The sequence below is a fragment of the Falco peregrinus genome, chromosome 2 (assembly GCF_023634155.1).
Source record: "Falco peregrinus isolate bFalPer1 chromosome 2, bFalPer1.pri, whole genome shotgun sequence".
NCBI classification, from domain to species: Eukaryota; Metazoa; Chordata; class Aves; order Falconiformes; family Falconidae; genus Falco; species Falco peregrinus.
Genome location: NC_073722.1, coordinates 74886667 through 74912959, shown reverse-complemented (window position 1 = coordinate 74912959; position 26293 = coordinate 74886667). Strand labels below are relative to the sequence as shown.

Sequence of the window (26293 nt, the reverse complement as noted above, 5' to 3'; positions counted from 1 at the left end):
TACTAACTGATTGGGAAATGCGTATTAATCACTCCTAAAATAACACCCACAAAAATCCCTCCATATGTTTCAATGACTGAAAGTAGACTCAGGAATCTTATCGGTAAATACTTTCAGTTTCGTTAGTATTGGTTCACCCTACCCACTCTCAGGTAACTGGAAATCTTTTGGGTATATGATGTCCTGGACTCAGAACCAGTGTGGCTTGGGAAAATTATACAGCCCTTAATTATGCCTGACCCAGGTGTAATACAAGGATAAGGAGGATTAAGGGATGTGAGAGCAATAAGAAGCAAAAGAGAGAATTGAGTTACGGTCATGGCAACAAATGGAAAATAAAAAACTCAGTTTTATTCAGAGATTTTTCATTGTTGTTTTTGTTCAGTTTCCTCTTCTTTAAGATTGTAATAACGACCTATGTCAGAAGATTTCTGTAAGACTCGTACTTTTCTTGTACCATGAGCCACAGTGCAATTAACAAGGACTGTCTTGAAGGTAACAGCACACAGAACTGTACAGAAGACAATCCAGAAATCTGTGTGCTGGCTATCTTTATTTCTTTTCGTTAACCTTCCATTTGTGACACTTATTATATGCGCTGTAATATCTGAAAATACCTGACAGCTAGATGCTGCTGCCCTGTCAGTCTCAACAGTATCATACCCAACTAGTAACCAGTGGGGCTCATGCAAAGGAGTGAGCGGCTAGTGACGCCTGTTTTCTTACAAGAAGCAAAATAACAATGGACAGTTACTCCATTATGGAAGGAGAAAGAAACCCGTTCTTTTGCACTAGAAAATTAAAGAGTCACCAGCAATTTGTTTGTGAAAATGCGAGGAGAAAGAATGGCTTTGAAATAGTGGGTGTTCGGAGTGGCTGAAAAACACAAGGCATGGAAATATGATGGTATGTTTGAGAACTGAGACAACTTTAGAAGCAGATTTATTTTCTTGTTTAATTACCTCTTGTGTTTTGTTGTTTGTGTTTTGGTTTGGGGTTTTTTTTTGGGGGTGGGGGTGGGGAAGGCAGAATCTTCCTTTATGCTACTCTGAAACTACCTGAAGATTATCTTAAAATGGGAAGAATTCCTATCACTAAAGACATGCACAGCCACAATTTACCATACATCATTATGACATACTGTTGAAAAATGTGATCCTCCATGACCTTATCAATGACCAATTTAGACGATAGTTTCAACATTTTCTTCTGCTCATGGACATTTGTAGGTATTCCCTTAACATTTCTGTTAAAATAAATACCTAACTCTTGATAAGTTACAGAGCTTGATAATACTAAACAATATATTCAAAATACAACTAATCAGGAATGTAGGGCTTAGAAAGATTTACTGTTGCTTAGAGTGAAAGAGAATGTAATTAAATTGATGATAAGGTAGCGATGATTGTAATACATTATTGAGGTTACAGAGATGAGACCTTAAACCATTTGTGTAATGATGAAAAGACCTTGAATGTGAATGTGTTCTAGCCCTTAAAGTCGTCAAAAAGTGGATCCTAGGATGTAATCCTTTTAGTAGGACTTGTGCAGACTGAACAACTCTCTTAAACTAGTTTTCCATTTCTCTCCATCCAAATCTATTACTATTTTATGTGGGGGTTTTTAACCTGTTGTTACCGACAAGAATTTTTTACCTGTTGTTTACCTGCAACGTAGAATTGTCAAGAAATGTGTGGAAATGCGTTTGCTAATCTGGGGGCTGACTGGAAAAAGAGGCCCACATATTTCTGCAGAAATTCCAGTTACCAATTAACATTTTCATTAGAATATTTGAGTCATAGTTAATTTGCATTAGGATTTATTATCTGAGCAAACCTGACCTATTAAACCTTCTAAATCTATTACTGTCAGCTAATGTCATGATTACAGGAAGAGTACACGGTGTGCCATAGCAACACGGCTGTTCCACCAAATTCTTAACTTGAAATCACCGTTGTGTTGTTTATCACTGAATTACTAGACACGATAAATTATTTTATGCTAGCCACCCTCATGTCCATCTTTTTAATACTTTCCTTGTCATTATAAGTGCCTTTAGCCTTACAGGCAAGTGAAAGGTTCTTGTATCAAGTCTGATTACCACTCTAATGTTTTTCAGGCATGCTTGGTGATGAGCTTGGCATATGAAACAATTTCCTACAGTAATAAAACTAATTAAGGTGGGCAGTCATCCTCACATCACTCTTTAATGAATTATAATGAGCTCATTAATCTATCTGGTCTCACTCACCGCATCTATTGGCTAAGCTTTTCCAGGGGTACGTCAGGATAGAAAACTTGCCCAGTAAAAAATGGATACTGAGATGCATCTATTTTCCTTTTTTTTTGACGAAAACCAGGAGACGTCAGAGGTCTCCTGTAAGTGGAATATGCTTTTTAATAATTGAAATGGGAAAGGGTAAATAGCTAAGACCCTGTAACGGTGGTGAAGGAAGAATCATGCAGAAACTTAACTAGGTATAATGTTGCACTGCAAGTGACAGCATAATTAATGCCTCTGTGGCACACACAATTCACTTAAAATATGACTTAAAAAAAAGTCTTAGTAACTGGATCTCTGGGAAACTGCCCGAAGAAAATAACATCAAGCTCATTTGTGGCTGAGGTTCTTGGCATTTTTCTTTCTACAAAATGAGCAGAGGTTGCAAGGTTAGGCTTCCCAATTCCATAATGACAAATATTAAATAATTAAATGCTAAGATTTATGAGTGGAAAGAGATGATTCATATGAATATCCTTGTAGAAGACCCACCTATTTATCTTAGATTTTAGCCCTGTAACTTTCCCCATCAGTAAAAGATCAAGTCTAGTAATAACTAATCACAGCTACCCACTGAAGTTAACTAGTTCTTATTAACATTTGGATGCTTTTAATTCAAATCCTACAGGCATAATTACAACGTTATTACCAGGCAAATTAATGTTTAGTTTACCTCCATTCATTCATGTATATTAATATCATTTAAAAGTTCTGCAAAATGTATGCTTCCAGCATATGCAAGAAAGATAAAGCCAAATACACTGTTCCAAAGCAGAAGCAGCAGCCATACTCAACAGCAAATTTCCATTGATGCCTTCTCTGCCACAGACTGCGCTTTTTTTCTTGGTTGTAGCAAAGGAGCTGGAATGATGCTCTACTTGAAAAAGGATTTAATTTTTATGCAAACTACTGAGGCTTTGTTTCATTTTCCTGTAGAGACAAAGAGTGCAGTCTGCTCTAAAATCTCTCTAAGGCGGTGACCAGGGTAGCCACGGCAGATGCAGGTGATCTGGGTTCAAGTCCCTGTTGTGAGCCTGAGGAAGCACATGCCTCTGTATCCACCTCCCTGGGTAACCTCGGCTGCTAAGCTCCCGCGTAGGTGGCGGAGCAGGGTAATGGCTATTCTTCCAGCTCAGTGGTATGAAAAGATTTTGCCCCTGTAAGGTTCTGCAAAACTGTTTAATTTTTATTCAAAAAGGTAAGGGCTTTTTCTAACAAACACTTTAAAGTGAGAAAATACGTTGTTATAAAATCCCCAACTGGCTTCAGTCTTAACGAAAAACTGGTAATCTGCCACTCAGCTACAAAGATATGAACAAAAGATGTCTTTTCTTCATGGCTGTTGTTGCTTCCCATGGTATCTTGGCATTATTAGGTGTTCTGTTTGATTCTTTTTACAGAGGAAAATTTTATAGATGCTGCCAAATTTACAGTGCTCCTAAATACATTTTTAGTTTATTTTTAGGAAAAGAACAATATAGTTCAAGTTTTTTCTGCAAGAGTTGTATATTTGCAATATTATGATCTAAAATGTGCAATGTAGGGGGATCCAAGTATGTAAAGAAAAACAAAATAAAAAACCCAAACAAAATTCAGCCCTATTTCTATAGCATTTTATGCATAGGATTTTATTTCTACTTGGCTTAGTGCAGTGATGTATCACTATACATGGTAGCTCAGAAACCGGAAGAGTAGTTCTGTATTAGCATGTTTATTATGCCAACAAGTGTTCTACTCGTTAGACTGTACTGATTTCCATACTGGCCAAACTAGGTAGGTATTTATATTTGGTACTGTATTGTCTTAAAAGACTTAAATTTTGTCATATCTTTTTAATATTCTTATGACAGCATAACTGTCTTCCAACAGCTGAATTTTGTTTGTCCCAGTTTTCTGACAAAACCTTTTTTTTTTTCGCTTAAAAACTCATTGAGATATAGATGTGTTTTCTTTTGTAATGATCATAATGTCAGTCCAGAAATTAGATTTTCTATAGCTGTGCAAAGGTAGTGGTATTTAAAGATTTATATAGCTGCATAAAAAGTACCAGCAAAATGTCACATTGCTTGAACGAAGATTTACTCCCAAATGAAAAATGCATTTTTATTTAAGGTGAGTAAGTAATTGGGTATGCAGTTTTTCGGGGAGTTGCATTGAATGTATAGTCTAGTCAAGTCTTTTTAGATTTTTTTTTTTTTCATGACTGCCTAGCTTGAACATTGACATGCAAAATCAAGAATTCTTTATACAATATTAGATGCTGATGGAAATGTGACTGTTTGACTTGAAGAGGAAAATAAAGCCAAAATATTTCAAGGAAAGTATCAAAATAATGAGTAGCATGAATAGTTTGAATAAAACATAAACACAGCCAGCAATTCTTTGGGTAGGATATATATTGAAAATCACATCCTTCCATTACCCTGAAATTTCCTTGTATTTATTTGAGAAGCCTAGTGATTGACTTTGTAAATCTGTACTCAGTGTGAAGTATGTTCACTGCAATTCAGAATCTACTCTTGCCTACCTGATAAGAAGGAATAAAACCTCAGCAGCTCTGCACAAGAAGGGGGTGTCTGAGAGCTCAGCGTACTAAATGGCAGTAGGTGAAAGAGGTTATGTCAGTAATTCACAAAAGTGCTTGTTTAGAGAAACAAAACCAGCCACGTTTAGCAAGTGTGATAAAGGCAGGAAAAAATCTCCAAGTTTTATATGTGCAAGTTCTACATGAAGTGTAGCAAGATGTTTTGAAATATCAAAACGAATTACTGATTTGCCCACCAGCTAGGCATCATTTTGCTATTTGCTCGTATTTTATTTAAAGGTTCAGTAATATTGTATAGTATGTTTATGGATTTAATACATTTGATAGTCTATAAGCAGTAGCAAATTACAAATATTATTTATAGTTTCAGAGGGGGCATCACGTCCTGCACCATAACACTTAATGATATAAAAATAAACAGAGTGTATGGTACTTCCGTGGTCTCACTTTATCTAGATATGAGGGTCTTACTTTTTTGTGTTACCATTGTGGGTCTAGGGAGCCGTTGGGAATAACTGGAGTTAGACTGGTGTGAAAGTACTCTAAGAATTGCCACAGAAAAGATACTCTTTTTTAATTGGAATGACTATGGCCATAGATAAAGATGTCAATAGGCTTAAAATAATATTGGTGTTTACAAGGTGTGTCATGTGATGTTAGCAGGGGAGTCCTTTTCATAGGCACAAAGCTCAGGTATATATATCCAAGCAAAACCCAGGTGAGTGCTTACCTCCTTTTTGTATATCTGAATTTTGTACTCTAGAGAAAATAAAATAAAAAATAAAAAGAGGGTGGCACAAACCTCTTAGTATGGAAGTATTTGGAACCTACAACTGAAAAGAGCCCACAGTTCAAAATAGCGTGTATATGGGAATTTGGTGGGGGAAGTAGAAACAAGGAAGCAATCTGGAATCTATTAAAATTACTATTTTTATTTATAATATTATATTTTTGTATTTAAATTTATTAAACTTCTATAATTATTATATTACTTATACAATAATATAAAATAATTCAATAATATATATAGTATTATTAAATATCGATATTATCAAATTACAAATATATTATAATTTACTAATAATATAAACTATTATTATTGAAAATAATACAATATTTATAATATTTTTAAAATTAATATTAAAATGTTAACATTACCAATTTCCCCATATTAAAAAATATATGTTTGCCTCAATACAGTATTCTATTACTAATACAGTAACAAAAAAATGTGCAAAGTGAAATAGATATGCTTTTGAAAATGTAGGTTTGTATTTTGTAGTTGTGTATTTTAAAAGTTTAAGAGTAATTTTCAATCTATTACTGCTTTAATAAGTCCCCAGTTAAGGGGGCTGGGGATAAAATTCTGTGACCTTTTCAAGAGATACTGATTTCATAAAACTTTATTTCAGTCACTGCTCCAGAACTTACTGTGTCTGCAAAGAAATCATTTCAGATTGGGCACACAGAAATAGAATTTTAGTGAATATGATGTCTTTTTTGAAATTGTTGATCTTGGCTTTAGTTTGATCTCATTTATAACATCAGGACTCCAGAATGCTTATGTTTGTTGCTGAAGTCACAAAGGTCTTTAAACCAGGATGCAGCAATTTGCGTAAGATGATTAGGAGAATCAGGTAATGGGGAATTTATAGGCATCTCTGTAAGTAATGAAATAAATACTGATTCCTACAAACATTTATCAAAGAAGCTGCAGACTCTTTGTAGTTTACTTAACAGTAGGCTTATTTTCATGCCTTTCTTTTTGATGAACATCTTAAAAGTCACTTGGTCTTAAGGTGGTCTAAATACCAAATCAAAGGTTTTTTCAAATTTTAAAATGGATATGTACCTACCTTCAAAATAGTACTATTCTTTATATATGGTAGTGTGCTCAACATTTATTAGGTAATAGGCATTTTTGAAATCAGCTTTTTCCCCAGCCTACCTACCAAAATAAAGATGATCTTTAGAATTAATAATTTTGGTCTCTTAATATCATAAAAAGTTTGTGGTCAAACAAAACTTGAGAGTCCAAAATAGTGAGGGAAGCATTTAGGTTAATTTGGGGTCAACTTTTCATTTCCAAAGTATACTTGTGTGTCCTCTGCTGTTCTACTAGTCTATATGCTCTTGTGATACTGCTTTCCTTAGAATTTTCATTTGTCTCTAGAACATATTTCCCATTTTATACAAAAATAAAACATGGGATGTATGAAAAAAAATGAAAGTCTGTCTCATGAAGACACCCTGCTTATATTAATTGAAGAATTTTTTATATATCTCTCTATTTAATAGTTTTCTTCAATATCTGGCAGAGAACCAGGTACCCTGCCACCATGACCTTTCACGTTCTTCTAACTTACTATACAGGCCTGCACTAAATTGTATTTAATGCTAATTTGTACATCACTGTTAATTGTATGCGTATTTGTTATTTGCACACATTATCCATGCGTGCAAGTGTATATGTTTTTGATCCTAAAAAGTTTCCTGGAATTACATATTATTTTCATAATTATAAACTCAGACAGAGCTGGCTGGATCTCTTCCACTTCCTTATTCTCTTGAGAGCATTTAATAAGATTACTTCTCTCAATTCCTGTGTGTTTGGAAGATCTAAACATTTATTCCCTGGTCTCCTCCCTAGATCATCTTGGTCAATCTAAAATTGCTTTTATTTGGATCCTAAAGAAAATCTTGCCTTGGCTTTAAACATAGTAACTGGAAAATGAAAAAAACAAAACAAAACACCAAAACCCACCCAATTTTGTCTTTTGGTTGTGCACAAGAAGTTGTTTTGTCACATTTTTCCTCAACTGGAAGAGCTGAAGTCACTATTTTTTAAGGCTCCCCTTTCCTCCTTTCTGAAATTTTCTTGTGATTCCAGAAAGCAGGAGAAAGAATGTTTTAAAGCATAGAAGTTGAATGCAGCATAAAATAATGGAAAAGGTGTCACGTTTTCAAGCTGATGGAAGAAGACTGTAGCAGATTCAGGGGAGACTTCAGCTCAGTGGTCTGTGCTTTGTTGGTGCCAGAAGGAACTCTGATATTGATCTCTTCCCAGGGGAGCCAGGATCTGATGTGGACTTGTCTCCTGCCATTTAGAGAACATCAGGTTTTGTGTAGGACATTTTTTCTCTGAACATGAAGAAGGGCATTTACTGGCTTGGTGGTAGTGAAACTCTATGTATTACATGATTCATGTCGTTTGCATGTAAGAGTGTGAAGGGATTTTGGTTTTATTGATTTAGCACTATGGCAAAAAAATAGATACGAATAGGATATTTTAAATTGCTGAACTTCATGGTTACGATTTAATGTAAAAATAAAATAAGCAAGGCCAAAAAACTAACACAAACAAACAAAACCCACACCCTGATTATAAAAGGCTTTCTTCAAGTTAATAAGTGGCATGAGGTCTTCCAGAGAATTTGCAATGCTGAAAGATAATTTTTGTGTAAGGAAGCACTCCTGACAGATAAGGTTATCATAAAAAAAGTATAGTAAATGATTTTTTTTGTTTCCAATAAGTAGATACACCAGCAGCACTGGGGGAACTAGTTTGAAGAACAGGTCTTGAAATGGTAGTTGAAGGTATCTGAGAATAGTAACAGAAGCACAGAATAAGAAACCTCTTGCACCAGCTGCTCATTCAAGTGTGCTAAAGAAACTGATACACGGAATTGCTGAATTGATAACTCTTGCCTGTTCTTTGTTGCTTGAATATTAGTGAAATGACAGATGGAAGTAAGATGACAGGTTTTTATAGTTTGGCTGCATTTTTTCAAAGGTTCTTTTGTTTTGACTTTGTTACCAGTTAAGTTAGTAGAAGTTCTGGAAAATAGATTTTTGTTGCCCCATGAATGAATATAATAAATGGGGATGAGCAGACCTGACTTCCTGAGGTTTTAATCATCCCCCAGAAGTCTTCTGGGGGAGTCATCAGCATGTGAATAAGGATGATCTGTTTTGTGTAGTTAACTTGATTTCCAAAAAGCTTTCAAAAAGGCCCTTCATCAAAGGCTTTTAAAAAGTAAGAGGGTGAGTAGGAGAGTCTTCTCTTGGATTAATGGCAGTTTAGGTGTAGAATACAAAAGATGAGTAAGTAGTCATTTACTAAAGGAAGAATTATACTTCCAGAAGGGTCCAGAATAATCAGAATTAAAATGGAATGTGAAATGTTGCAGAAAGATATCATCATACCGAATGATTTGAAGATGAAAGGCACTTGAGATTCAATGTCATCAAACACAAAGGAATACACACGGGGAAGAACAGTCCTATTATTCTAAATGAGGAGAGAGAACTTTCAGACGTTGTGCATAGTTCCCTGAAAACACCAGCTTAGTACTTACCAAATCAAGAAAAGTACAGACTTGAGTTGTTATTCTTAACAGCTTTTGCAGGGCTCTTGACCCCTTAGGTACAGGGATGTTGTTTCGAAAGTCTGTTTATTTTGAAGTTTGTGACACTTGATTTTCAGTTTACAGAAGGGGTTGTGGTTGAATTTTTTCCCTTCTTCAGAAAACATGGAAGGCACTAGGGATTTTCTGTAAATCTGGGCTCTTAAGAATTATTTTGAATAATCCCTTAGAAATGCAAACCAAAATATCATAATGCAGTCGTGCAAATGGATAGCTGAATGGCTGCTTGAGTGCTATATGGAATATTGAGTACCCAGTTCGAAGGAATGATATAATTTAACTAGAAAGGGTGGATCATAGGTTTTGGTCAGAGATACACAATGGTTTATGTAAGAAAGAAGCTATTCCTAAGCTTCAAACAGATGGCTGGAATAGCACATTAAACACACAGACTTACAAAACCATGGGAGACATGGAGGAGATGAATAGCAGATACTCCTGTCATGTCTTAAGGCAGGAACCATGACATTCTTGGGCAGTGGATTTGAAACTAGAAGAAGGTTTATGGGGTTGGGTATTTTGTTTCGCTTGGTTTGGTATGTTTTAATGAACATATGATTTATTTAAAGATATCGCCAAAGGAGGTGTGATACTTTGTATATGAATTCTGGCTCAGGAAGAGCCATAAGGAAAGGGTAAGTGGAGTGGTAGTACTAGGGAAAATACATTTGTATGTTCGTTACACATTTCTGTTACACATTTCCACTCCTGGCTGCTGTTCATGATTTCTGCAGGTTAGATACACCCTGTGCTTCACCTGGTATGATCATTCTGTTTTATGTTGTGCAGTTTATTAATCAAGCTGTATTCCTTTAAACTCCATCCTTTTTACTATCACTTCTGAAGAGAGCAAAATTCAGCTGAAGCAAAAAACCAAAACAAAACCACATTAGTTTACTCAATTTGTATTTCACTGTTAACCGCCAATTAGAACACTATGAAGAAAAAGTTATTTGTTTAGCTCTGTATTGATAAATGTCTCAGGTTAAAGTAGCATAGCTTATATAGTCTCTTTGAGTGTTACTTTCATAGTAAAATATCATTATAATTCCAGTATTCAAATGGATATAGCTGCCCTAAATTGTTCCAGTAAAATTTTTATTGACATATTCCATGTAATTGAACTTAGGTAGAACATGGTTTAGAATTGCATTAGGTTTTATGAGGATTAATCACCCTTATTTATCATTATAAGATCAGAACCTGTGGTCCCCAAACTCCATTTGGTTTCATGAATAAGAAATAAAAAATAGACCTGTTCCTTTAGAAATGTCATTTGAATGCTGTAGCTGCATGAAAGATGTACATAGTGATGTCTGTTTCTGACATGACCATAGCTTCCAAAGCTGATTCAGGATTTTATTAATTTCTTTTGTTGCTACTGGGAAGTTACCCTGTAGTGAGACTCTGCTTGTGTTGAGTCGGGGTGGCCATGGGAGTTGCTGTGTTATGCTTTAAAGGGAATTTTTGAAGCATGCCCTTTTGCTTTGCTTGAGCCAAAGCTGGCACGGCAGTGTGACATGAGAAGCAGGCACGTTAACTGTGACCATTGCCTGCAGTCAGCGGACGCTCTTCGGGAGCATTGTCAGGACTTCAGCCAAGACTAACTGGACTGGCACAGCACCAAAACAACAGATGAGCCAAAGAAGCAAATTCAATGTGCTTTGCACATGTGAAGAATTGCAGCCAGCCAGTTAATTTCTGTCTTGGTGTGATTGAAAGGAATTGATATGACAGATATGAATTGATACAGTATGTAGAGCGAGAGCAAACCAAGAAAGAGAAAACACTGGAAAGTCATACTGTGTTCATATGGTAACATGGTGTAAATACATCAGGACACTCTCAAAGAGGTACCAATGACTTTGTTTTGCCACCTGCAACAAATAATGCAGTCTCAGGTTCTCTGCCTCATGTTTAGAGCATTAAGACTTTCATTTAAACAGTAACAATAATAATAATAACAACCAGTAAAACTACAAATGATCTGACAAAGAACACGGTTCTGAAAACACAGCCTGTAATATCCAGAAGTCTACTCATATGAGTAATCTCAAATATGTAGATGCTCTTCATTTTAATAAAACTGTGTGTCAACATGCGATACATGTTAACACAGGTGGGATCTCAGTTTGGAGGTAACAGTGCTTCTCTACAAATTTCAAGATCCACAAAAGTACTTGGTGCTTTTCAGATGCCAGGTGGTGTAAAGCGAACTGTAAAAGATACTTGTAATCCTGTACATAGTCTAGACTCCTACACTGCTGGCATAAAAAACCCTGTACATGTTAAAATAACCTATGTTTTCTCTGAATGTTCTAGGTAGTTATCCAGAAATTTATTAATTTTGCTGTATAAATCTCCTGCGTAATTCAGAGGAAGCTTCAACTATTATGGCATTTTTTTAGCTTTCTGGACCTGATACTCAGTTTTAAGTTTCTTGATTTGTGTTGTTCCAGGGTAATATTTTTCAAGACACTACCTCCTAAGTAATTGCTGATTTTTTGCATTACCCTGAGTTGGTAAACAATCTGCTTAGAATCTCAAAACCGGCGCATTTATCAAATGAGTTTTGTAATATTCTAATTTTATGGTACTATTTTGGCAGCATAGTCTGTTCAGTATCATAGTAAAATTGCAGTAGATTCATCTTCCATAGTACTTGGTTAGTTCTGAGTGCTTCGATTACAATAAGCATGATAAGCCTATTTGTTCCGAAGTATGAAGTGGTATAAAGTAAGTTTTCAAAATGGAAATGATTATACTTTTTGGCACTTATGCATAACCTGCTGCAGCTGTCCTCACACACAGAGTACAATTTGTCATCTTGTGACCTGATCTGATGAGAAACAGATTTGCTATTATGTTTGGCATTTTCCCAGATGGACAAAATTGAACTAAAATAGGAAATTGCTAGCACAGAGACGCAGCAATTGCTGTCATAGCCATGTCCTGGTTTCGGCTGGGACACAGTTAATTTCCTCCTCGGTAGCTGGTGCAGTGCTGTGGTTTGGGTTCGGTGTGAGAACACTGCTGACAGCACACGGGTGGGTTTGGTTGTTGCTGGGTGAGGGTCAGACCCAGTCAAAGGCTTTTCAGTTCCTTGGGCCCTGCCAGCGAGAGGGCTGGGGGGGCACGGGGAGCTGGGAGGGGACACAGCCAGGGCAGCTGGCCCGAACTGGCCACAGGGATATTCCATACCATAGGATGTCACACTGAGTATATAAGCTGGGGGAAGGAGGAGGAAGCAGGGGGACATCCAGCATTATGGCATTTGTCTTCCCGAGTAACCGTTACACGTGATGGAGCCCTGCCTTCCTGGGGATGGCTGAACACCTGCCGGCCAAGGGGAAGTAGTGAAAAAAATCCTTGGTTTGCTTTGCTTGTGTGTACACCTTTACTTTACCTATTAAACTGTCATTATCTCAACCCTTGAGTTTTACATTCCTTTCTGATTCTCCTCCCCACCCCTCTGAGTGAGGGGGAGTGAGTGAGCGGCTGCGTGGTGCTTGGTTGCTGCCTGGGGTTAAACCATGGCAGCCTACAAATGAAAATAAGTAAAAGGGTGATAATTTGAAGAATATTCTAACCATAAACATGTACAATAACAGCAGATTGATAATGAATATACAACTGAATCCTTAATAACCTTTTTTTTTTTTTTACAATGTCAGAGAATATGAATGAGGAAAATATGATGGACATTTTGCACGCAGCTGCTTTTGCATTTTTATGAAGTACACTTGGAGTTTAGACTACAAACCTTTATGATTACCTCCATTTATTAAAATAGTTTGAAGAAGCACCGTTTTATTTACAGATTTGGCTGTGTCTAATAGTTCTTTGTACAAATAGCCTGTTAAGTGACCTCTTTTTGTCAAGAATTTTGAGTGTCTTGGACAAGCCTGTTATGAACATGTTTACTGCAATGGAGAGCAGAATTCTTACCCCTTTTTTTTTTTTTTTTAATAAGGTCACAAACAATGTTAGTAAAAATGAGAATATCATTATACTATGGAATACATATGTAATATGTGTCATATGTAGTGCATATAATTTATTAAACTCAACAAAATGGTCTCAAAGCTACAGTCTATACAGGTAGCTCATGAAAACATGCATAGAGCATATGATTGAATTACTTGGACTACTATTTTCATAAAATCCATGTTCTCATTGGACTGATAGCTTTGATAAAGTATGTCAGTATAAACTCATTTTGCAGAAAGATAAGGAACCAGAGTGTCCAAGGATCTTGGCTTAGCAAACAGAAATGGTAAATGGTACCTAGCAGACTTTTAAATCCCTGGTGATTTAATTTATTCCGGTTGACATGTGAACTTGGATATACTTATATGCCAATCCATTTTTCTCTTATACTCTATAAATATTGTAAGGGCTGCAAAAACATGAGACATAATTTGCATACATGATCATACCCAGCATTATAAATAAGCTTATTTGTCTGAACATAGGAATACATGGGTCAGGTATCTACTGGAATGTGCAGATAGTGAAGACCCTGAATCATGCAGTCCCCCGAGTATTCAAGTGTGTTTTAAAAGCCCTACTTTACGGGGAAAAATGTTTCTTCCAGCTTTGCAATTAGTGTAGACTCAGAATGCACTGATTGCATGCCTGGCTAGAAGCATACCATCCTTTTCAAGGCCCTTCCTCTTTGATCTCTGTTGTGGCAATTCTTTAGAAGGGAACTTTGGCTTTCGGGTAGATTGTGGTTTTGTAGTGGTTTTTTTCTTAAACTATAAATCCCCACTGGACTGTCTCCTATTCCTCATTCACTTTGAGAAGCTTGTCTCAACAAATTTCTTGATCTTTCCATATCAGCCTTGCACTGTACCACATTTTCACACAGGAGATAATGAAACATTTCAGGCTTTCTGAGGAATGAAGGTGAACTGTTCCTGAATTCATGCTAATAGGCATTGCTGTTCACCCACAGACTATTAAGTAACACAGCATTCCACCAGGTTTTCCTGCCCCGCACCTTTCCATAGCATGCAACTTCTTTGGTACCTTGAACACAAGCCTTTGCTGAAATATTTTGGCTCTTGCACAAGAATGTGATTTTTGGCGCCTCCTCTTTTTCCCTAGCTTTCAATAGTTACTTTCTGGAAGAATGATATTCACTGTTTTGGCAACACATAGCTGGTTCCATAACACTTTATTCTATTGGTAGTACATTCAGACAGTTGTATGGGATATTAAAATTACCCTTTCTGCAGTCGATGGGTTTTCTTTTTTTTTCCCTGTATGTTATTTTCTTTGTTCTATTCACGTTCTCAGTTGCTATTGTGGCAGAAACATCCTCAAAACATAATAGAAACAGAAGCACCAGGCACCATTTTTCTTTTCTCTTTTGTCTTCTGTTTGCAGAACAAATGATGCCTGTGCAGACACCATGCAACAAAATGGAATTTTAAAGTCCTAATTCTACATGTGTTCAACAGGAAGAAGGGCTCTGTGCTGTTTGCAAATCCAGTGTAGTATAGAGTGGATGGAATATAGACTATGTTCATTATTACTTCTTTTACTAAACAAAACTCAAAAATTTGTGAATTGCTAGCATTTCCCTTTTACCAGACAATTCTGGGTAACTCCTGCATACACACTGATGTGCCTGTACAGCAAGTTGCAAGAGAAATCCTGTCTAAGGTCAGCTTTGCTGAGATGCTTGGGTGAGGATGAAGGCTTCCGTTTGGTGACAATGATTGTAGCACCTGCATTCTACACTTTAGTTTACCTAACTGCTAGCTTAAATATTTTTCAAGTATGAAGCTAAGTAAGGCATGGAAAAAATAAGTATTGTTTTCTCTGATGACGGCAAATGCATGAAGTCTGTGGCCCCAACCCTCACAGTCTCAGCACAGTGGTCCCCCACAGAGTGCAGGATGCCCTTTTACAGAGGTGCAATGGTCTGCACGGGAGCTGATAATGCGGGGTATTGGTTTGTAAGAACCATGTCCAACTGGCAAGTGTTAATCAGAGTTCCACTGATGCGTGGCAAGACAAGGGAAAAATTACCTTAGCCCTAGGTATTTTTCTCCAAACTGTAACAACAGTTATGGTCGATATGGTATGATAAAACTGTTGCATGGAATATAGAAGTTAAGAGCCTCGAGAACTGGGTAAGACGGGTCAGTCTGTCAAGTGGGTGAGGAAGATCCAGCCGGGTGCATGACTGCTTTCTGCCAGGAGAGATGTGCTGTGATTTTTAAGTGTTTGGAAGCCCTGCCAGGCAAAACCGTTCTTCGAGCTCTCACTAGTCCAAGGGCGGCCTGCAACTGCATCACCTCATTCCAAAGTTGATCTCAGTAGTCGTTCCTACTGTAGCTACCACACACTTACAGGCCTGCATGCTGCGGATGATTTCTAAAAGCTATTTTTGCCATAGTCTGGGCCATGCGACCTTGTTGTTTTCCGTCTTCCACTGTGTTTTCTGCTAACCTCTTTTAAGTTAAAAAGGGGAAAATCAGGAGACAGCAAGAATGTGAAACCATGCTGACAAAAAGAACTCAGAATAATGTGACTAGAAATTGAGGTAAAATAGCTAATACCACATCATTTTTAAAACTTTTTTTTAAAAAATAAATACCTCAGTTTGATAAAATAGCAGTAAAGTTCTTGATACTTTATGGTTTAAAGTATATTTTTCATAAGCAGGTATTCCTGTTAACAAAAATGTTAACTATGTACTAATAACATATCCCCTGCTGAGGACTGTATTCTGGGATGCGCTAGTATTTTATTCTCAGCTAATACTCCTAAAGAGCAATCTGTTAGTAAGAGTGAAATGCTGCTATACCATATAGCAGCGAAAAGTTCCTGTGAGTTTTTCCTTAAAGGAGATAGAAAAATGCCAGAACTCGCACTAAATTTGAATCTTTCAGGAGATCATATTTATTTATTTATTTAGTTAGTTCTTATCCAGGAAATATATTTTTATTCATATCTTTATTTTATTTATATATTCATATATGTATTATTCAGGAAATATTTATTTATTTATTTATTTATTTATTTATTTATTATTTTTCAGGAAAATGCATAGTACTGAAGTAGTGTGTAAGCAGGTTCATTATTTGTCAGCCAGAAACAGCGTATCTCTTTTTATTGTAGTTGTAAATATTTGGGAGTTTATATGTGAGTATCTTGTTTCATCTTCCAATTGTGTTAGAGTGGGCGTTGAGCGATATAATTACTTGAAAGGTAATTATTATAATCAAGCATTTAACTAGGAAAATGGACTTCACATTCTTTACTTTGTTGTCTTCTATTTGTGTGTTCATTTGGAGCTACAAACATGTTAGTACTGACAGAGTTCAAATTAATCACGCTGGCTATACCCTTTTGAACCCCCGAGTTCTTCGTGGTCTGAATAATTTCTGCATTTTCATATTTGTTATTATCTATTTGCTAGAGCTTCAGTTTTCTGATTTTTAAACTAAGTGTTGTGCAAATACAACCATACTTCCAAAAGTTTTCTTGCTTGGCTTTTTGATTCTTTTTGGTTTGTTTTTTTTTTGAAAATGATGATACTCCAGACCAGTACATTTCCCAAACTTTATAAATATGTGTCTGTACTAGGAGGATGTAAAGATACAGTTCTCCATGTACAGTTGAACAACCAGCTAGTTGGCTGGTTAGTTTGTTGGGGTTTTATTCTTAAATAGTTCAGTTATTTCATTTGAGTTTCTTCTCTTGGCTTTTATTAGAACACCAGAAAAAATACGTGATTGACATTTCTTCTCCAAATAAGGTGTTTAGACTTACACGAACCCACAAAATTACCGGGGGGCAGCTCGCAAGACTTTCTCATAGACCTGGGTTTGGCTACAGTCTTAGCTATTAGGTTAATTTTCCTGCAAGTCAAATTGAGTGTTAACTATGTTCTTTCTCCACCCAGTTAAAATAAGAACTGCTGCTGTTTTGGCTGATGTAGAACAAGAGATGTACACAAGGGAAGGGTGCTCTACTTTCCCTGTGAATGTCTGTTGGGCTTTTTTTTTTTTTTCTTTATCCTCTCCAAGATCAAGAGCTCCACAGTAATGCGTCTAAACTGGTATTTCTCTAATGTTGTTTTGTATGAGTAAAATTACAACGTTTCAGAGCCGTTCCTTAACTGAAAAGGAATGACCTGATAGTATCTTCAGTAAAAAGGCTTAAAAGATTCAGAAAAAAATTAAAATGGACTTCTGTGCAGACAGCTATTCACATTTCTATGTAATGTCTTTGGATTTGTTTATGCACCAACTTAGAATATGTTATTGAAAATACCACACATGACAAAGGAGAATTGAGTTTCATTACTTGAATGTAATTATCTCACGCTATGTGAAACAGCCTTTTCTTGTCAATAGAAAAGTAAAACCGTTAAGCTTATTATAACATCTCTTTTGATGTTTTTGTAGGATGGAATAAAAGATGAATGCTCAGTGCTGAAGCTACAGCTGAAAGAAAGAGATGAACTCATAGCCCAACTTCGTGAGGAGCTGGTAAGCTTTAGAAGCAATTGGGTTTTTTTAAGTTCATTTACCTGATAATGTCGCTCCAGACCAGAAACTGAAGGAATACAATTTCACACCCGCTACAGAATAGCTAGCCTAAGGCTATGTTAATCATTCAGATGAACACTGATAACACCCACTGTACATTTCTCAGGACCTGTCAGCCTTTGAAGTGGCTACTAGCTAGATGCACTGCTAGTTTCTTTGAAAAGATTGTGTTGACATTTCTCTTGAAATATCAGCAGCAGAGAAGTAGCACAGCACTGTATGCATATGCCAGAAATACTGAAGGGTCATGCACGTGTCCTGATGAATTGTGAATATTTCTCCTGTGAGCTGCTTTTCACATGCAAAAGATTGTTCAGTAGAAAATGAAATACTTTTTTCTCCTTAATAGATGTCTTTAATTAAAATAATAAATATTCTTAAACCCACTTAAACTTTCCTTAGCATGAGCTACCGATGCTTGAGTACTACTGTTTTAAGGATAGACAGAATACTCTCAAGTGACTGACATAAAATGTGTGACATAGCAATTAAAAAACCTAAATACATGAAAAAATACAGCAAAATGGCTGTCCTATTAAGGCTGTACTAATATAATTTTAAATTCCATTTTTGATGGTACATGATGAAAATGGTTATGTCTTTGTGGTGGGTTGACCTTGGCTGGACACCAGACACCCACCAAAGCCGCTCTATCATTCCCCTCCTCAACCTGACAGGGGACAGAAAATACAAGAGGCTCATGGGTTGAGATAAGGGTAGGGAAAGATCACTCAGCAATTACTGTCATGAGCAAAACTGACTTGACTTGGGAAATTTAGTTTAATTTATTACCATTCAGATCAGAGTACGACAATGAGAACTAAATCCAGAACTTAAAAAACACCTTCCCCCACCCCTCCCTTCTTTCCAGGCTCAACTTCACTCCCAATTTCTCTACCTCCTTCCCCCAGGTGGCACAGGAGGATGGAGAATGAGGGTTATGGTCATTTCATCACAGTTGTCTCTGCTGCTCCTTGCTCTTCACACTCTTCCCCTGCTCCAGCGTGGGGTCCTTCCCATGGGAGACAGCTTTCCATGAACTTGTCCAACATGAGTCCTTGGGCTGCAGTTCTTCATGAACTGCTCCAGCGTATGTCCCTGCCACAGGGTGCAGTCCTTCGGGAGCAGACTGCTCCGGCATGGGTCCCCCACGAGGTCACAAGTTCTGCCAGCAAACCTGCTTCAGCGCGGGCTTCCCATGAGTCACAGCCTTCTTGAGGTATCCACCTGTTCCAGTGCTGGGTAACAGGCTGCAGTTGGATATCTGCTCCAGTGTTAACCTCCATGCAGAGGGACAGCCTGCCTCAGCATGGTCTTCACCATGGGCTGCAGGGGGGCCTCTGCTCTGGTGCCTGGAGCACCTCCTGACCTTCCTTCCTCACTGACCTGGGTGTCTGCAGAGTCGCTGCTCTCACATGTCCACACTCCTGTCTTCTGTTGCTATTTTTTGTGCAGATTTTTTTCCTCTTCTTTCTTAAATACATTATCCCAGAGGCGCTAGCACTGTTGCTGATGGGCTCGGCCTTGTCAGCAGTGGGTCTGACTTGGAGCCAGCTGGCGTTGACACCATCGGACATGGTGGAAGCTTCTAGCAGCTTCTCACAGAAACAACCCCGGTACCCCTCCACTACCTAAATCTTGCCACACAACTCTTCAGTATTTTTAAATAAAGGAGGGAGATTTTCCCACCTCCTCTTCAGAAACAGAGAACTTAAAGACTCCACAGAGAAAGCATGTAGGGTCACCCCATTCAAGTTGCAGGTATGCAGAGACCTGAGATTTTGTATAAGCACCCTTTGGGAGGTGGGGTTGTTTCTCTAGTTAGATCTTAATTATCTGATTTAGCTCAGGGGCTTTTTATGCCTTTCTGTCTCATGCCTGGCAGCTAGCTCAGAACTTGGACAAGAATGAGTTCAGGTTCATCCGTTACTGCATCTTTTATATAGTAAACAAAAACACTGGTATACTTTTACACCAGCACAAATAGCTAAGTTTCAAGTCGCATGGGAAAAATGTAATGCTGCTCAAAGATTAAGGAATGGTTTGCTATGTGAACATCTGCCAAATAAATACAGATAATTGATATTATTCTTTTCATATTTGGCTACATAAAGAAATTATGTATGTTGTAATTATTATCTAAAATTAAATTACAAAATGGGTCACAGGGATCACCAAGCTTCTGCACAGCCCTGGAGCATTAATTTTATAGGAACATATATGCTGTTTACGTGGTCAACAGTTTTGTCAGCGTAAAATTATCCTATATTGATACAGTGAGATGTAGCTTATTTGCTGTTAAATGTTGTCAAAATTCATATTTATATGCCAGTTGCAGAAAAAATTCCCGTAGGGAATTTAGTTCATGTACCTCATAATAGACAGAAATGTACCTCTTCCTAGTATCACAAAATAAGGATTTCCATGTAATTGAAAGTATCATAGATTTAATCCATTATTAACTGACTTCAGTTTTGATACTCTAGGACTTGTGAAAGAGTCTATAAGTGGGAGTCTTGAGACCACATATATTCATATGAAACTTAAGTTTTGAAAGGCCTCAGTATATCTCATTTTCTCCTGTTGAACTAAATAAAGCCAGGCTGGGAGATGAACATGACAGAAGCTAGACTTAAGGTTATGAAACCTAGAAACAAAAGGCGTAGTGGGTGCCCATGGGATTGGAAACAGGACTTTTGTGCATGAGGTGTGTAAATACAGAGTCAATATGCCAGCTTTGGCCATCTGTATATTTTTTAATCTGTACTGTGTATTCTCCTGCAATGCTATTTATCTATGAGAAATTAAGAGGTTTGTTTGTTTACATTTGTTGTGTAGGAGCTGCCAGGATTTCTATAGCAGCTAGAATTAGAGTAACAGGGTAGTAAAAGAGCTCAGCAGAACTGAATGTTTTGACAATCTTCCGGAAACAAAGGGACTGCATTGTTTTGTTAATTATCCATGGCATCACTAAACTAAAGTGTATTTATTGAAGGACCACAGCAATCCAACAGGGGCTTGATATTTTTTTTAAGTGGTTCCTTGATGCTGTGAATGAGAAAAAATTGCAAGAGAATGCCCCAAAATCATAAGAGCAGGTTAAAAAAAAGATCACTAAAAATAAACTATTTTAAGAATTAAAAATTATTGGGAATAAGAGGTTATTCCTATTCACTTTCTTTCTAAGCCTAGAATTAGACAGCTGTAGCCATGCCCTGGTAGTCCTAGGAGATAATCTTGTAGGGCTGAAGATTGCTTTTCTATAGCAATGGCATGTAGGACTGGAAATGTCTCTGAATCATCTTTACTCCTTGTTGGTAACTCTACCAAATAGTTCTTTTCAGGACCTAATATAGGAGTTAGTTGCTTGCCACCTACTTCCTTACTACATAGCTTGAACCAGCTATGCTGTGCTAGCTGGTTAATTTTCTTCCTTGTCAGATGGCATTCAAATGCTATATATGAAGTTTATATATATAAAAAAAGGTCAGAGAGTGGTGGGAGAGGTGCTCACCTGCCCAGAGCAGTGCTTTGGGAGGGCAAGGGACTTCTGGCTCTGGGAAAAACTGAGCATGGGCTCCTGGAAAGATGTCTGGCTCCTGGGAGGCTGGCTGGTGCAGCAGGGAAGTAGACCTGAAGATCTAGTGGACAGAGGGAGACTTAGCTAAGGCTTCTTTGGTTGCCCAGAGAGCTTGTAGATGTCCAATCCCTAGAAACATCCAAGTTGAGGTTGGACAGGGCTTTGAGCAATCTGATCTAATTGAAGATGTTCCTGCTCATTGCAAGAGGGGTGGACTAGGTGATCTTTAAAGGTCCTTCCAACCCAAACCATTCTATGATTCTAGGGGAAACACCCACTCAGGCTTCTCTGAAGTCAGGCAGCTATGGAGCAGCTCTTTCCAGCCACGGTTTAGATCTTAAGCATCTAAAAAGCCTCAGTATACTTACAGTGAGCCCCTGTTGTTTCCCTGAGGCCTGTAATGAACCTGTATGAGGCTGAGGATGCAACTTAAAAGTCCTCTGAAGAGCAGTTGGGCTCCAGTCCCTCTGACCACCACCCCTTGCGCTGCACATCCAGTGTCCTCTTCATGGAGATGCTCTGTGCCCTGCCACCATGGCGTTACTAAATACTGAGGCCCACCAAAAGATATAGCCAGGTTTCCCCCTCTGATTTGCCCTGGGACTTTTTGCAGGACCCCAGGCCCTCAGGCTAAGCTCCTGCTGCAGCTTTGCCCACCTTCTGGCAGGTTTAGAAAGCCACTCCAGATGCCAGGTGGTTCTCACAATCTCCTGTTTGTGTTTCTGTGCCCTCCCAATGGGAGCTTCGTGCGGTTTGGTCCTCGTTGCTTAAGCTGTTTTAAGGAGCTCCGTGCAGTGGACTATTCAGAGAAAGTAAACTCTCTTTTTAGAGCTGTTAAAAAGGAAGTAAATTTGAAATGATTGCTAGAAAATGGTGATGAAAATGTCTTCTTCATTTATATAAAATTGTCTAAAACTTGATGCAAAGCATGCTTTAATATTCTGCAAATCCTACAGTTATGTGTTGGTAAGGCTGTAAATATTAGGAAAGTGAATGTTTACAAAAGATAAGTAGAACAGTAATTTTTGGCTAATGAAACTCTACACCTTTTCACTTAGCTACAATACATTACAGACATCGCTCTTGATAGATAACTACCATTTTTATTCTTGTATCTTAGGGCAACCCGTGTTCCACTGTCATTCTGAATATGGAAATACAGCAGCTGTAAATACAACCTGCCTGTCTCGAAATCATGGCATCATGATGTTAATTCAGAGATAGCATTTTAACATAAAAATCAGTTTGAGTGGGAGTCAGTTTTATACTTCTTGAAAGTACAGATTTTCATGTTCTTCTCTCCTTGTGGGTTTCTGTTAAGTTGGATGCTTGCATGTAGACTTAAAACTTTTGGTTAATTGTTTTTTCTGCAGAAACCTAAAGTGAAATTCAAGTCAATTTTTGCTCTTAGTGAACCTTTGTTTCTTTTTCTCTAGGGGTTTTTTTTTTTCCCTAGACTTTTCTAGTAGTCTTCCTCTCCTCTCTCTGATTTATTTTGTTTTTATTTTTAATTTTCAAATACATTTTAGAAGTGTTTCTACCACATTTGAGTGCATGATGAAGGAGACCATGAGCAGAGCTGAGGGTGGAAAATGTCAATGGAGTGTTAGCTGACTTGCTGTAAGCTAATGATGCTTCAGGGCACCTGCAACTCTTCTCTTGCCTAATAGTTATCTAGAACTTGAAGGAAGAAAAGGGTAAATCTTTGAGGAATGAGAACAGCAGTTGAGATGCTTAGCCACAAGATACAGGTATAAAGGATAAAATGCAAGGAGCCCTCACCTACTTCTGAGAAAACAAAGAACAACAGGAAAAAAGTACCTCACCAGTTTTTTTGTTTGATCTCTTTTTAGTGATAATTTTGGATTGACTCCCTTGGTCACCAGAAGTGTGTCTGTCTGTCTTTGGAAGAATAATTATAGGCAGACAGAGCAGTGGAATTAATTTCTCTATTCTCTCATTATTTCCTGAAAAATACCTTATTCAGAAACTGGAGACTGACTCCCAAGATGTCAGGTGCCCAAAACTGCTCTAAAGCTCCTTGGACATGGTGAACCTGAGCAGGAACTTAAAATTTGGGTTCACAGCATCACTTTGTCTCAAAGCTGTACTTGTTCATAACGATATCCTCTTATCCAGAAAATCAGAGAAACAAAGTGAATACATTCAGTAGGATTTGGTAGTAGGAGTCACTCACTTGTTCTACCCCCCACCCAGCCCCCAGCCCACAATAAACAAAATAAATGAAGTATCATTTTTCATTGACCACAGGAAAATGTTTGAAACAGCTGTCTCCTACCCAGCTCTACCTGACACTGCATCTTCGTATACATTTTCCAAATCAATCTTTTCCCACTGCAACGTGAGCCCTTAGAACGACTTTAAGCAGAAAATATTTTCATGGTATAGTGGCAAAAATAACCTGAGTGCTGTTTACAGTAACATGTATTCCACTGCTGTCATTGGTACAGCAGCATTCATGCTGAAAAACAAGCATTAAAAATATTATCCTTGATTTCCTTGTGTAACTCGAGTCATGTGTGTTGTCCCATTGAAATAAAACGTAGTGAGGCGGTTTGGGTGGTTTCTCAGTGGAACTGCAGGCGAAGTTAGATCAGGAAATTAATCCCACTTATAGCCCAGCTGTTGGAGATGTTTTTCTGCTGTGGAGATGGGTCTTTATAAAACGTTAAACTGTATTTATGGAATAGCTAGGTACAGCGCTAGCTAAGTGAGCTTTACCTCAAGCTGTAGAAATTAATGTTTTAGGACTAGATACTCTTGAATCAGCTGAAAAAAAAAAAACTTTTTTTTTTTCTTTTCAAATTGTAAACAAGTTCTGCCTTCTTGTCCAAAACCTGTGGTAAATGATCAGAGATGAGGGAGGTGTGTTGTGTTGTGGACTGGTGGTTTTATTTTATTTGTTTTGGGGAATTATTTTTTGGGGGGTGTGGGGGCTTGGGGTAGTGGTGGTTTTTTGTTCCTTAAATATAGGGTATGCCCTGACGGCAGAATGATGGCAAGTTTAGCTCTTTTCTGTAGGTTGATTTCAATAATGGGCATTTAGTCAATTGCTGCAGTTTTGAAGCATCATGAAGATGAATACTTGTTATGCAGCTTTGAAGTGTAATAGAAAACCTGAGATGCACTTGAATGATGTTGATGAACTGTTTGTGAAAGACACTTGGGTTGAGTGTAAAAATCACCTCCAAATGCAGTTATGCCAATATAGATGCCTTGTATTGTACAGTCCAAAAATCACAACTTTTTTTTTTTTTGTTTTGACAGGCCAAGAGCGAGATTTAGAAAAATAAATTAATGAACTCGTGGTGCATATAACTTTTTGAATTGTTAGGAAAAAAGAGAAATTTTGATTAATCCAGTCTATTTTCAAAATTTTTAAAAAGTTGTCCATGAAATTTTACAGTAATTAGGTAATTCCCATTTGAAAAGAATAGTAGTATTTATATTAAAAAAAAAGTAAAAAAAAATCTATATTAATCTTTACACTGATTACCCACTTGCTCTACATTCTGCTTGTTTGTAGTAGTATTTCACATTGGCTGTTTTGTGATGGGATATTACAAACCCGTGGATGATTTACATAAAATCAGGTAGTTGTAAGTACTTTCAAATCCTTTTTCTTCCTCATATTTAGGAAACATTAGGAGCAGAAAAGAAATAGATTAGGTGTACTTAAACATTATTAAAGTGTCAGGCTTCATTCCCCCTTTTTTACAGGAGAATTAATTGCATGTATTCTAGAAAAGGCTTATCTGAGTTGTAATTACTCTCTGAATCAGTTTCACAAGACAGACATGGAGCGTTAAAAGTGGCAATATCCTATGACACACAATGGGGATTAGGCTCTGATTCCTCATCTACACCAGTCCCTTGATGAGAAGCTGCCGGTCAGATAGGATCTTTAATATTCCTGGGCACTTGTGGAGGTGATTCTGCATATGAGTTTAAGTCCCTGTCACAAACTATTGTCATATTGTGGTGTTTGGCATAGATAAACGATTAGGTCAGTAGTGCAGCGAAATGTCTTCCCGGTCTGAGAGAGAGGAACAGAAGCTCCTGAGTGTTTGGTAAAAATAACACAGCAGAAATGAGCAAATCTGAAATACAAAATTTGTCCAGAGTTTCCCTTGAGACACATTGCTGAGGCTTATGCTCCTTTAATAATAACGAACCACATATGCTTGTCTTTGGCAGAAGTGTCACTTGTAGACTGCTGGCTTCATGAGACGTGCAGCATTTTAGCATCGGATGTTTTAGTATAAGCAGGCTAATATGATCTGGCCTTACTCCAAGATCTCAGAGAACTTCACTTTTTGGTCTGATAGAAAGACAAAGAGTAGGTCTCTTGCCTTTTTTCACTTATTTTTTTAACCAATTTGAATTAACCGATTTTAACTCCAATGAAGATACAAAAAATGACAAACAGCAGATGAATTTTAGGATAAATGGAAATGGCAACATCTTGGAGGTGTGGTGGGAAGAAAGACTGCTTCAGTTCATCAGTTTTGTTGATGTTGCATACTTTTGACTGACAATTTTAGAGATTCAAATTTCTCCTTAAATGATGATGGTAGGTTATATTTCCTATGTAGCAGCATACAGTGTAGTGTGTATTTTATACCATGACTGTGTCAAGGTCAAACTAAAGCATTAACCTGTGTCCTTGGAGCTCTGTGGAGCTAGGCTGCTGTGCCTCACCTGAGGAGCTAAGTGGAGCAGTCCTCACCTAAGGCTTGCAAAGGGAATTTTCATGGTGCAAAACAGGATTTGTATCAAGGCTTGCTGAGTAATTGAGGCAAAGGAAAACCTATGCTGTTTTTTAAGTGTTAGGAATAAAGGATATGAAGAAGGCAGCAAAGAGAC

The 26293-nt window shown here is 37.5% G+C and overlaps 1 protein-coding gene across 5 annotated transcripts in view; it reads left to right on the top strand.

The window, feature by feature from the left end:
* The window catches only part of CCSER1 (coiled-coil serine rich protein 1), a 712966-nt gene that overhangs the window by 365504 nt on the left and 321169 nt on the right, over positions 1-26293 (top strand). For all 5 annotated transcript variants that reach the window (XM_055795209.1, XM_055795210.1, XM_055795212.1 and 2 more), the window contains exon 8: positions 17683-17766. In XM_055795209.1, the coding sequence (XP_055651184.1) occupies positions 17683-17766 (84 nt within the window). The remainder of the gene's footprint in view (positions 1-17682; positions 17767-26293) is intronic.